The sequence below is a fragment of the Marmota flaviventris genome, chromosome 11 (assembly GCF_047511675.1).
Source record: "Marmota flaviventris isolate mMarFla1 chromosome 11, mMarFla1.hap1, whole genome shotgun sequence".
Lineage (NCBI taxonomy): Eukaryota > Metazoa > Chordata > Mammalia > Rodentia > Sciuridae > Marmota > Marmota flaviventris.
In genome coordinates, this window is record NC_092508.1 from 78,592,262 (window position 1) to 78,605,648 (window position 13,387).

Below are 13,387 nucleotides of genomic sequence, written 5' to 3' on the forward strand. Positions count from 1 at the left end.
AGAGGTTTGAGGTTTCCTTTGTTTAGGCCCCTATTCTAAATGTGTTCTCCCCCTTAGCCTGCAAAAAATATGTGTTATGTAGATTAGATGGGTCTTAACTCTATCTTTTATAGTGTTATAAGATCATTTCTGTCCTGGAAATAGATGCTAATGTGTTTTCATTTGTGTGGAATATGGAAAGTTTGTAGGTGCCACTACTACTCTGGGAAAATGGCAGATGACGAAGAATATGAGGAGGTGGTGGAGGTAAGACTAAAACAAAAACAAAACACACAAAAAGCCCCACAATAGCTCTGATAGCAAAGTAACCCTGTAGTGACAAAGCTGTGTAGGTGAATTGATCATTTAAAAAAAAAAACCCACACATTTTTTATTATAACCTCACAAAGAATCATCATTAAAGCTAAGAAAGGAATATTTTATGTTCAGTTTCACTGTAATAATGTGGGGTGTAGAACAGAAAGGAAATACCACTACTTGTAATTTTTGCTTTTGTTTGAACTCACAAAAACCAAAACCAAAGTGTGCCAAACCTACAGGCATGTTTTACTCCCCAAATGGCTTTTTTTCCCACCTCCCAACACCAATGATCAAAGGGACAGAGGTGACACTATGGGGAGAAAGTTCCAGAAACTAAACTGTTTCTTAGTGTCTGCAAAGCAATAGAGGAAAAAGAACTCAGTCCTCCTTGCTTCAGTTTGTTGATTGTCTGTCTGTAGGGTGATGTGGGTTACTTAACTCAGAATCATCACATCTGTGAGATTTTATATATGTATATGTGCATATATGGCCACAAATATGTAGAAACAAATTCATGAAGGTCAGAAGTGATAGTTGGAGCCACTTTCCCACCAACTTTATTGTATTTACCCATATAAGCAAAATTAGCTTTTGCTTTTGAAACTTGAATAAGTATGAAGACCGTAGTGGGTATTTTGACAAATTTTCTCCACATTATTGGTGGACGTCTGACATTTTATAAAGTCATTATTTTATATTTGTATCAGTTTACTTTGATCATGTTATAGAACTGTTTTCCTTACCAGTTTTTACCTTCAGCTTCACATTCTAGAAACAAAATCTAAAGGCTTGGGGCTGTCACCCATACATAGTGCCATGATCTGAGAGTGCTTAATAATTCATAATTAATGATAATGATCTAAATATGGAAGCAGTTTTGAAAATCTGTGCTCTTTAATAAGACTGAAAGTAACTGTAAGAGCTGCTCCAAACTAAATTCTAGATGAAAGTGTCAAAATTTATCTATGGAAAACTATTTTAGCGACCAGTCTCTATTTAGATGAAGAGAGAAGAATATTAAAAAACAAACCAATCCAGAATGAATCTCATATACTATAGTATTTGGTCTCTGACTTAAATGCTGATGGCCACATCTTCCATATTATTCTCAATATTATTACTAGTGAGCATTTTATGTAGGTCCCTAAGGATCAGAATTATCACTATCAGATATTAACATAATTATAAATTAAATGGTCTTTCATATGACGATAATACCAGCAACACTTTTTAGCCTCTTACTTAAATATCCCTTGACTTTCTTAAAATAATTGTGTTCATTTGTCATTGGAAATTGTCCTCAGTGCAGGGCCTGATTGATTTAACTAGTCATAAAAACGGAAGGGTCTATTTTTAGGCATCCCATCCATGCCATTTTGTCCCCATTACTACTTCTGAGTCTGACCAGCAGGTGCTAGACTAATAGACTGCCTGCCAGTGAGTGTTGAACCGAGGTCTCTTTGGTCTCAAAAAAAGATCCTGAGAATGGAATGGTGGCAGATTTGAGAAAATTGGTCAGGGAAAAGTTTAAAAACAGAAGAACTAGCTTTAAAAATATATCTCCTAGGGATCTTGGACATCTGAAATAAAATTTTACTGTCACTCTTAAACTTGGAAAGAAAAATAAGTAAGGATAGATATACTATCTAATTAGTGGCACAGCTCTTTAAAAAAGAGTGAGACTTGGCACACATGTTAATGCCAACCATTTGGATAATGCTGCCTTTTTAAAAGCTTATTTCTAAGATATATTTACCAATTGCAAGAGCCCAGAAAGGTAGGATTGGATGGCTCCCAAAGAGCTTCTTTTACTTGGATATTAAGAAAATCCAAAATATTGGGAATCATTCACTTTAGTTTAATATTTCTTTTCAAGTCACTCATGCTTTGTGTGACCAAAGAAATGGGTCCATGTGGCATCAGTATCAATATTTTGTAAAGTGTCCAAACAGTATTTTTTCATGTGCTGATGTCACAAGGGTAAAAGAGCATTTCTCTGATTCCTATTGCTATATGTAAGGATATACAGAAAAAAAAAAAAAAAAATATATATATATATATATATATATATATATATATATATATATATATATATATATATATATATATTTAGTAAAAAAAAAGACATTAAGCAGGTGAAATAGAGCAGGTGGCCTTTTGATAATGGTTAACTACTTTGATGAGAATTTACTGAACACAGGGCAGAAAAAAAGAAGGCCATTGAGGAAAATTTTGCGACTCTTTCCCCTCCCCTCTCCCCAGTAAGTATTTTGGTGTCAGAAATAAGAGAAAAGAAGTGTAAAATGTTATGTATTTTTTGCCTGAGAAAATGAGCCAAGAATTTCATTTTTATCCCTTTCCTTGTGTGTCTTGGCCTAAATGAGCTTTGCCTTCTGTTTGCCCAGCAGAGCTGGGTGAGGCTGGGGCAGGATTCCACTCTCCTTACGCATCTGAAACAAAATGTCAGCCGGTTCCTATCTGCATCTATTTATTGCTAATGATGTCAGAAGTAGAACAAAAGTAGACTTATTTTCAGATCCAGGCTGCAGGCACCTTTGGCAAACAGCAGCTCAACTGCCCCACATTTTGTGTGAAGTCTTCTCATTTTTCCTTTCTTACCTTGGCATTTACAGATTGTCTTCTTAGCACCTGTTTAGGACCATCACACTATGTTTTCCCCACTTTTCTTGTTGGTGCATTATGATTATGATTATAATTATAATTATTGTGGGATCCATTGTTACATATTCATACATGCACGTGACATAAGTATAATTTGGACAATACTGGGGGCCATCCCACTATTGAAAGCCATCCCTCCAGAAGTACCGCTTAGTAACCAGGAGTGTAGAGGAATAATTGAGATGTAGGTATGCTCTTGGATCTTATTTCCATGATTTCCCTTTAAAAATTTATTCACACTGGGGTGTCTGTCTTGTTTTGTTGTCAGTAAACAGTCTTAGTGCAGTTTCCCTTTGCCCAAAGGGCACACTCACGAAATTGTTACTGTATTCTTTGCTAAGCAAATTCTATCTGGGGTACAATAAAAAACCATGTTACATGTCCCAAGAAAATAGTTTCCCCTGACTAAAAACCAACCTCATTACTGCATCTTTTCAGATGTCATTTACTTGAGCTTTCCTGAAGCTTCCTGAGGAGAAAATGGGCCCCAAAGTATGAATAGGCTCCCTCACTACATCCTTCCCACAGATATTCTAAACCAACTAAGCTAGTGATGTCTCTAAGGACTCAGATGAGGTGGGGTTGAGGTGGTTCCTGCTCTGCTTCTCATGACCATGCCTTTATGCTCTGTTTATAGTACTACACAGAGGAGACAATTTACGAAGAGGTGCCAGGAGAGGTAAGACCCAGTCCATATCTGCATGAGCCACATTCTCATTGAAGTGGGAAGAGCCTTCTTCTCTCTCAGACTCTCAAGGCCGCAAAGATGGCAGAAAGGAGTATCTGAGGAAAGCTCACCCACCTACCTGTTGCCCAGAAGTTGGTGTTAAAAGAACAAAAAATTGTAGTTTGACAGGTTATCTCACTCTTTTTGCTATTCAAAAAGTCAGCAGCTGATGGTTCCTTCCATTGTTGATACTCTTTTGTGTAGACATGCCGATTAGGCTAAAGTCAGTGGCTATCATCACTCTATAATAGCCTTGGACTTGTAACTGACATAGGGTCCCTCAGTTGCATTGTGTAGAGTTGTAGGATACAATCTCTGCACTAGAGACTATGCCTCTAAGATTTTGTCCCTGATGATGCAATAAAATGTTACTGGGATTTTAACACATTGGGAATTCTGAGAACCACTCCCATAAATAGTCCAACTTGGAACCTTTTTTTTAAACACCAAGTTGAAACACCTCTCTAATGCTTCATTTTCTGCATGAAGCTATTTCTCTTGGAGCATGACACCCAGTGATATGGATGGCTAACCTTGAGGCCTGCTCAGAGAGCCTGTGTCTGCATTAAAAGTAAACATCTGTAGATGCTATAAATTGGTTGGTTTCTCATGATCAGCCATGGATTAGCAATAATGGACAGAAAACAACCAATTAGTAATGATCCAGCAACTTTAGAGGGAGTTTTCCTGAATATACAACTTCTCTGTCAGGTTTCTCTTTTCATAATTTATGCCAGAACTCTTCCTTTGGCACAGATGATATTTGATCTGAAGGAAATGATACTGTGAGATGGATTGAAGACTTGGCTGCATACCTTCTTTTCCTACATATAATATTTTTAACCTTGATCTAGATTCAAACTTTGAATCTTAGTTTCTTCCACTATAACCTGTTGTAAGAAACCATAATTTCCCACCTACTATATACACAGAATTGTTGTGAAGAGAATGACCTCATTTATGTTGTCATTATTATTCTTGTCCATCTAAGTATGAGTGGGAATGGCACTCCAGTTCACATTAATTAACTCAGCCAAGAGAATGGTAAATACTTAAACTATGGGTGCAATTCATTTTTTAAAAGTCCATTATTCTTTATCTCATTCTATAGAGAAAAATGCCTGAATGCCTTCAGAAAATGCAACTAATTTTTTTCTTTACTCATTTAAAAGTTAAAAGTAAATAATCTGAGCTTTATTCAGTTGTCTTAACCTTTTATTCCCCAGTCTTAAGTTTGCTTTCATTTTATCCAGACTACTTAAAATTCTCAGATGTTTATGAATGTTATTTCTGATTTTATGCTAGCTCGAAGTGTTTGAGTGTCTTTCTGCAAATGCAATTAAGGCAACGTCACCGTCGGCATTGAGAGTTTTGTAACATAATAGGCCTTCATATGGCTATAGTGCGTAGCTTCCTGTTTTGGCCTGTTTTATACCTCAGAAGTAACACCAGGAATGTAATCTGACTTAAAGTTAAAATAGTGTATACCAATACCATGGCACCACACTTTTTACTTTCATAACAATGTTGAACTGCATGTCAAATTTTCAGACAATAACAGAAATCTATGAAACCACAACAACAAGGACAACGTCTGACTATGGGCAATCGGAAACTTCCAAACCTGCCCTGGCAGCGCCAGAGCCGGCAAAGCCAGTGGAGAGGAAGAAGGTCATTCGGAAGAAGGTGGACACTTCCAAGTTCATGACCCCCTACATTGAACATAGTCAGAAAATGCAGAATATTTTTAGCCCAGTAAGTATCCAACTCTTGATGAACTGGTTTTATTATTGGGAAGTTACTGATCTTAACTGACTGTTTTGGATGCTGGCTAGATTTTTGTTTCTCAACATTGTATGAAAAAAAAATTACTGTGTAGAAACACAAGTTCCTTTCTTGTGACTCTTGATTTTCCTTTCATGTATTCATTTGTACCACTGCAACATCAATGCAAATTATTCCTGAAAAAAATAAGCATAAGGCCAATTATAAAGCATTTATTGGTACTTAATCACTACTTGCCAATCTTGAATAATGAAATCATAAATATAGACTTCACTGAGGTCAGTTCAGGGAAGTGAGATAACATACATAAACTATGAGCAGAATAGACTCTTAAATAGAGTAGCTAACAGAATATTAAAAGTCTGCAAGGGATATGCAGTGAGGAAGAACTTGTAGATTAGACTGGAAACTCATTTGAGATTGAGGATCAGATATACCCCAGAACCATGGTTTTTAACCATGACTGCACAGTGGAATCCCTAGAAGCTTGAAAACTCCTGATGCTTAGGTCATTCTAGTTTAATTGGGCCAAGGCTCATGTCTGTGCAGAAGTAGCTTTAAAAGCCCCCCAGGTGATTCTAATATACAGCCCAGGCTAAAAATCACTGTGCTTGGTGGTGTCTGATCCTTAAAGTCCCTGTACAGTTCTATAGTTACACTGACAGGCAGCAGATTTAGACCCATTTTGAAGCATCTAATTTGTTGATTTTTTTTTCAAGATCTAACTAGGTAGTTTGATTGCATGTCTTATGGGGGCTTAAGAAACTGAAATACAGATCAGGGGAAGATTGAATTACATAGGACTAAAGTTGATGTCAAAAGTGTCCTGTTGCATTTGGCTAATTAATATTTACTTTGGCTTAAGTGTCAACTCCTGGCAACTACTGAGTAAATTTCTACTTCACATTCTTGAGTGATCTAAGATTTAGGTGTCTAAAAATTAAAAATTTCTTGATCACTGCCATATTCATCAAAGATAGAAAATTGTTTTGTTAATTTATTGCCACAAAATATCATTAGTTCAGACATTACAAACCTAGAATTTCTGATATTCTGAAAAGATTGTCAGCAAAGTTCTGTAATATATCAAAAGTGGTTAGGAACGAAATCAATGATATAATTTAGATTGTTGACTATTCTGCTCAAGAGAACTCTTTGAAGTCTTAATAGTGATAAATTATGCATGTTATTGTTAAAGCAAGAATTCATTGTATAGTTAGCAGAAATAATAAAAATGCCTTTCATTTCAAAATATTCCATAATTTAGACTTTTCATTAATTCAGCGGGTGTCTCAGCTATCTAAACCACCGAGGTTTAGCTGCAACTTCTGAATTGAATATTTTTGTATTGTAATAACAATCAAATCTTTTCAGACTTAACTCATTTTCTATATTTATTTTCTGAAATAATTGAGGCTCAGGCTTTTTATATGCACATTCAAACAAAAAAAATTGAGAGACTCATTTTAGGGCATTTCCAAGACAATAATCTCTAACAAATTTCTACTATTTCTAGGACCCAATCATGTTTAGGGGGAATGATTAACAAATCTATTTTCGTTTTTGCTGAGAGGATATTAGACAAAATAAAAGCTGTTATAACTGATAATTGTTATAACTTGGAGTTGTTTTTTTTTAAATCAGTTGGGGATAAGTGTATTGTCTGACATTTCTGCTGCTGTCTTATCAGGTTCTAGGTGAGTATCTAACTTTTTTCCCCCTTTAGAATAAATACAAGGAGAAATTTGAGAAAGCAAAAGGACAGCCATACGCCAGCACATCTGATACTCCAGAACTTCGCAGAATCAAGAAAGTGCAAGATCAACTTAGTGAGGTGGGCTGCATCGCTTAAATAAAAGAGAGAAACATTTCGAAAATATGCCTAGCACTAGGGGCTTTAAATATGTGTAGTGAGAATAAGGGGTTGAATTACAGGTCCAGAAATCTAGAGAAAACATTGATCCTAGATTATGTTGCTATAAACATGAACCCAGAGACTTTGTGAGCTTGGTTCAGCGATGAGCTTAAGAGGGGACTGAGGTAGAGGCTGTAGTCCTCCACATTGGAGCACAGTGAGGCCGAGAAGGAGCAGGCTAGAGATTTAGCCATGAAAGCAAAACAGTAGATGCAGGCTCTGTGTCAGTCTTTGGAGATCACAGTGTCCTAGATAAATTCAGAAATTTTGCCTTGGGATGCAGACTTAGTCACTGAGTTAATGATCTTCGTTGATAAAGCTATTCTTTAATATTCTCACGTTTGAGCTTGTTGTAAACTATAACCATGCATCATTTCTGCAGGTTAAGTATCGAATGGACGGCGATGTTGCTAAAACTATATGTCATGTGGATGAAAAAGCAAAAGATATTGAACATGCAAAGAAAGTGTCGCAGCAAGTCAGCAAGGTGAGGCTGTGGCCTGGGTGGCTGGGCTATTTAACAGCAGGTATGTTACCTCTGCTTGTCCTGGAGGAGAAATGGGTGGGCTGATCCTGCTCACTAGTCCCACAGGCAGTCTGAACTAAAGGCCCACACATATCAGAAAGCCTCCACAGAAAACTGAGTTGCCTATCAGTGGATAGAGGATTCTGTGACGTGCCCAAAGAGGCAGTTGCAACTTAGCTCCAGAGGTGCTGCACAGAATGCAATCCCAATGTCCTGGAGGCTCTTATTTCTTTCTTTATTTTTTAAGAATTTGGGGAGCTGAATTTCTATGAGAAATTTCCCAATTTCAAATGTATGCAATTCATTCAAAACCATTTTTAGAATAACATGCAAGTCAAAAGAAACATGTCTGCCACCCAAACTGAGTCATGACTGATTGCAACCTTTGAAGGAATCTATACAGACTCAAAAGTAATGAATTAGTTCAAAAAACTAGAATTTTTAAGCGAAATCTTCCTAATTAGGTGAAGGTCTGATAGTATGTGGACATGGTCAGCATTTTCCTGGTAACCTATCCACAGCTTTTGCGAGAGGCCCCCTTTACTACACTACAGTCCCTCGTTGTAGAAATCCTCATGCCTTGGGTGAGACATCCAGACATAAGTCTTCTGCTCTTTCTGTCTAGGTTTTATATAAGCAGAACTGGGAAGACACCAAGGATAAGTACCTGCTTCCCCCTGATGCCCCTGAACTTGTCCAGGCCATTAAAAACACAGCCATGTTCAGTAAGGTAAGCCTCTGCTCCATCATTACCTCCAGCTTCCTTCATGATCCCGTCATAGAAATTTATAGCAATACCTGGTACATTCTTGACAATCTGGAATACAGTTCTCCAGTCTTTTTGTGAATAGCCTGGAGACATATAGGACTGCAAAGTGGGGCTTGGCAAAGAGGAGCCTCAGCTCCTCTCAAAGCTCTTGGGCAAAAGGGTACAGAATCTTTTGAGACCCTGAGAACCAGCTGGAACATGAATGGAGAGAAGGAAGACACTTGAGAACCAGCTGAGATTGACAAAGTACTATCTTAAATTTTTTTTTGGTAGCCCCTGTGCTATACTTCTGTTATCCCTGGCATAACCCTATTAGAGGTTTATTTTGTGGCGGAAACTATTGGACATGCTTCCTGGCTTCTGACACTTGTGTTAGCAGTCATTTCAAGAAGCAGGTTAAGTTCCATGGAGGAGATAAATCCGACACATCTGTGTGGGTTTGATGGAAAGGGGGGTTACCTATGAATCTCATCTATCTCTGTTCTCAATTTGCCTTTGGTCCCTTAGGCCCTTAGTGAATAAGTATAAAATTGTGCACTTTATGTGTGATCACATTTTATTTCATAACTTTTCACTCTTTTTGGATTTAGAAACTGTACACAGAAGACTGGGAAGCAGACAAAGGTTTGTTTTACCCATATAATGATAGCCCGGAACTGAGGAGGGTTGCCCAGGCACAGAAAGCTCTCAGCGATGTAAGTGAACTGAAGTTGGCATGAGTGGGGTATGTGGAGTTGGGGAAAACTGGAGTTACACCTTCTGGCCAGATGTTCACTGAAAGCCTTTTTTCTTTTTTTAAAAAAAGACTATGTGCCATTATTGCTAAGGAGTACCTCCAGAATCATTGTTTATGATATCCAATTTAAGTTAGATATAGAATATGCTATATATTAGGTATAATTTAGTCCAGTCCTTTCTTCTAATAGGTGAGGAACTTGAGCCTAAGATCACATAGGTAGGTCACATAGAGCCCAGACTTGTGTTCCTCCCACAAACCAGTGTTCTTTCCACTAGATCACGTGTGGTTCTCTTGGCTTTGTTTGAAGTTCTTTTGTGACAATGGAGTGGCTTTTTTTTTTTTTTTAACAGCTATGGAATTACAGCCACCCTCACAAATTTATTAAGTAAGCAGTATTATAGAGGAACTTTGTGTTGCTGTCCTGGTCAACAGGTCTTAATGGTATTGTGTCTTACTTCTGCACAGAGACTGACAGGCAACTTGTTGAAACATGTTTGTGTGGTTATCCCACAAAGAGCTCTGAGCAATGGTGTCTGGAGAGGATATTTCAGAGTTAGCAAAAAATCACCCATCCCACTTGACAGAATTTTAATATTCTAGACACTGAAAATTGTATGTTAGAGGAACTTAAAAGAGCGAAGAAGCTCTCCTTAAAATTGAGAGCCCCACTCAGGCCTAGCACTTGCCCTTGTTTTGAGGCACTTTATTTCTTGACCCCTGGATTTTCTGGAAATCATATGGAAAATCCAAAGTCTCCTGATCTAGGTTTTAGCAGAGCTCTGTTTATAAATGACATAGTACTTGTTGTTCAACTGTTAAGCTAGATCCTTGAAACTTGTTATATTCAATATGGACTTGAGCTACTTGAGACCTAGTGAGATTGACTAGATTTACCAATGGGTGCTAGGGTTCAATCTTGTCCTGAACGGAAGTTTACATGCTAATTTAATGGTGCCTCCAACTTTTGAAGTATAATTTTTATTGCTTCTCATTTAATATCACCTGAAAATTTAGTGGACACATTTTCTATCCCACTTTTCATGTGATTAAGATAAACTCTTACCTTTCCATAAGGGCAGGTGAGAAAACAAAGAAGGCTTAATAAGATCCTAAAGTCACATAGTACATAGAGTGTGGGTACCTACTTCTAAGATGAGCTTTTGATTCTGTAGTTCATGAATTCATAACATTGTTATGAGCCATTAGCAAGTGATTAGTGATTATTTACTGAACTCCATTATGCATCCATATCTAGCAGGATAGGAAGGTACTACAAGAAGTGTTCATCTTTTCCTTTGAGAATTTATAATTAGGCTAAAATATGACCATGATATATGTCCAACAACAAAAAAAATGTTAAAAACAAAATACTATAGTCTAATACCTGATATAAGAAAGGACACATACGTAATCAGAGAAGGTCATGTGGAGGCAGATCCAGAAGGGCTGGGTAGTGATGAAGAAGAAAGACATCCCAAGTGGAGACTGCACTTGAACGAGGGACCAAGGTCAAATGAGTCTGGATATCATGGAACAACGAATGTGAATGATGTGATTGTGAGATTGCTGACAGCAGAACTTTAGAAATCAGACAAAATACCTTTGCCACAATAGGGGAGGCAATGAACAGCATCATTAGATGCTTGAGAGGGAAACAGCATGATAAAAGAATGCGGAAAAAATCTGATAGACAATATGGTGAGTTGGGACTAGGAAAAACTAGAAACAGTGATATTTGTAGAAGTCTATTTTAGTGATATAGATGGATCAGATGGTGGAGGTAAAGGTGAAGAAGAAAGAAATTGACGGTAATAAGTATTAACAAATGTTAATGATACTGGATGCTGGAGATGGAGAGAAAGAAGTCATAAATGAGTTTATGATCATAGATAGGTGGTCAGGGTGAATGGGGTACACCTGGTAAAGATGCACTAATGGAAAGAGAAGCAGATTTGTTTTGATGGGAGGAATATTCAGATCAAGGCATTCTAGGAATGTACAGAAATTTAGAATGTCACAGAGATTAGAGATTAGGACAAGAACTTAATATTTTAAAGTCATCAGAGCAAAAATGATAGCTGGAGACTTGAAATGCATGAGGGAGGCAGAAGAGTGTAGGGTCAAGGGCAGCATTGGAGGACACCCACACTTAGGACACCTGGAGAGGAGCCAGCAAAGGATGAGATCAGAGAAGCTGAAGGGGGACCAGGAAATGCCATGTCACATAAGCTCAGGGAAAGGTTTCCAAGAAGACACTTAATCTCCTGTATCTCCCTTTATCCATGAAACAGAGGAAGGATTACCTCCATAGCAGTCTAGTGAATGTCAAACAATTGATTTGGCCACACTTTTGAGATAGCACAAAAGAGAACATAATGAAGGAGAATATATAATAATGAAATCTTCTCTACTCTTCTTCAGTAGGACCTGGCAGTTACAGTAGAGCTTTTGTTTTGATTGCAGACCAAGTATGCACTAAGTATCAGATTATCAACATGCTATTAATACTATTGTCAGCACCACAAATTTCTACAAATATCCAGCATAGAGCCCTAAGCAAGCATTTGTTCACAGAACATACCACTGGGTAGGCATATAGGTTTTCAGCTAGGGGCTTAGATTTAGATGTTCCTGCTCCCTCTCCTGTCTCTTCTTCCTATGACAATTTTAACTCTACTTATCATAGTTCCCTTATTATGTAAGTAGAGACAACATATATTACAAATACCAAGAGAGTCTTTAAGTTGATCTATTTATTTTTTTTAATTCTTTTTTAAAAATATTTATTTATTTTTTAGTTTTCAGCAGAAATAACATCTTTGTCTGTATGTGGTGCTGAGGATCGAACCCAGGTCGCACGCATGCCAGGCGAGCACACTACCGCTTGAGCCACATCCTCAGCCCTGATCTATTTATTTTTAAAAACTATTTCCTAATGTTCAAACACTTTCTTTCCCCTTTCTTTTGTTTCTTCTTTTTTGGTGGCACTGAGAATTGAACCCAGAACCTTACACATGCAAGGCAAGCTCTCTACCACTGAGCTACATCCCCAGCCCTTTAAGCTGATCTAGAGTGCAGAATTCTAACGAGACAGAATTCTGAACAAGTTTCTGAGAAAATTGGACTTTTAGATCTGATTTCTCTGAAACTTCTTGACAGAATGTCATTTGGAATAAGCATTTCTCCTGTTTGCATGTTATCTTCTCCCTAAGGACTTAAGCAGGCATGGAAAATTCCAGTTGGCCTATGCCTGAAATAAAGTCTTCACTTACTTAAAAGAAACTCGGCAGTGGAATTTATGCCTTTTATGCATTTTTAAAACTGTTTTATATCCCAGTTGATTTGATGTTCATGAAAGCTCTTGTTACAGGCACTAGACAGATGGGGTAAGATACAGTTAGACTTGGTTAAAGAATAAAGTGATTAGGACCATGGCATTATCGAACCTTTTTTTTTTTTTTTAATTAAGAATACTGGTTGTGGAAAGAAAAAAAAAATCTGTAGAAGTCTCACAGTTGTGTGACAGAAGAGTTGGGATAATCCTCCTATTGTCCCCTCACAGACTTGGTGTGTAAGACCCACATTCTGAAATCAGTCACTGAACATTCCTCCAGTCAGGGACCATGCAGGCCACAAGTGTTCCCAATGAGAGGACATTCCTTTGCCATCCCAGGACTCACTGTCCAAGAAAAAACAGACATGTAGACAATTCCTTACAGTGTTATCTGAAGGAGGTAAAGGTCACCTTGAGTGAGATCCCTAGAGAAGGAAACTGCGTCTACTTTGGGAGTCAGGGAGGGCTCATGCCATTGGGTACTGAAGACAAAGGAGGGCAAGTCATGCCATCCTGAGACGAGGAGAAGCAGCAGCAGTTTCAGACAGATGGGGAGTCAGTGGGGTCGGGATATTCCTGAGAGAGGAAACAGCATACAGAAGGCCCTGAG

At 37.8% G+C, this 13,387-nt stretch overlaps 1 protein-coding gene across 1 annotated transcript in view; it reads left to right on the forward strand.

The window, feature by feature from the left end:
- Nucleotides 1-210: 210 nt before the first annotated feature.
- Nucleotides 211-13,387, forward strand: part of Neb (nebulin) — a 200,339-nt gene continuing 187,162 nt past the window's right edge. The window contains exons 1-7 of the mRNA XM_071619399.1: nucleotides 211-246; nucleotides 3,620-3,661; nucleotides 5,261-5,464; nucleotides 7,221-7,328; nucleotides 7,792-7,896; nucleotides 8,561-8,665; nucleotides 9,295-9,399. Of these exons, the coding sequence (XP_071475500.1) occupies nucleotides 211-246; nucleotides 3,620-3,661; nucleotides 5,261-5,464; nucleotides 7,221-7,328; nucleotides 7,792-7,896; nucleotides 8,561-8,665; nucleotides 9,295-9,399 (705 nt within the window). The remainder of the gene's footprint in view (nucleotides 247-3,619; nucleotides 3,662-5,260; nucleotides 5,465-7,220; nucleotides 7,329-7,791; nucleotides 7,897-8,560; nucleotides 8,666-9,294; nucleotides 9,400-13,387) is intronic.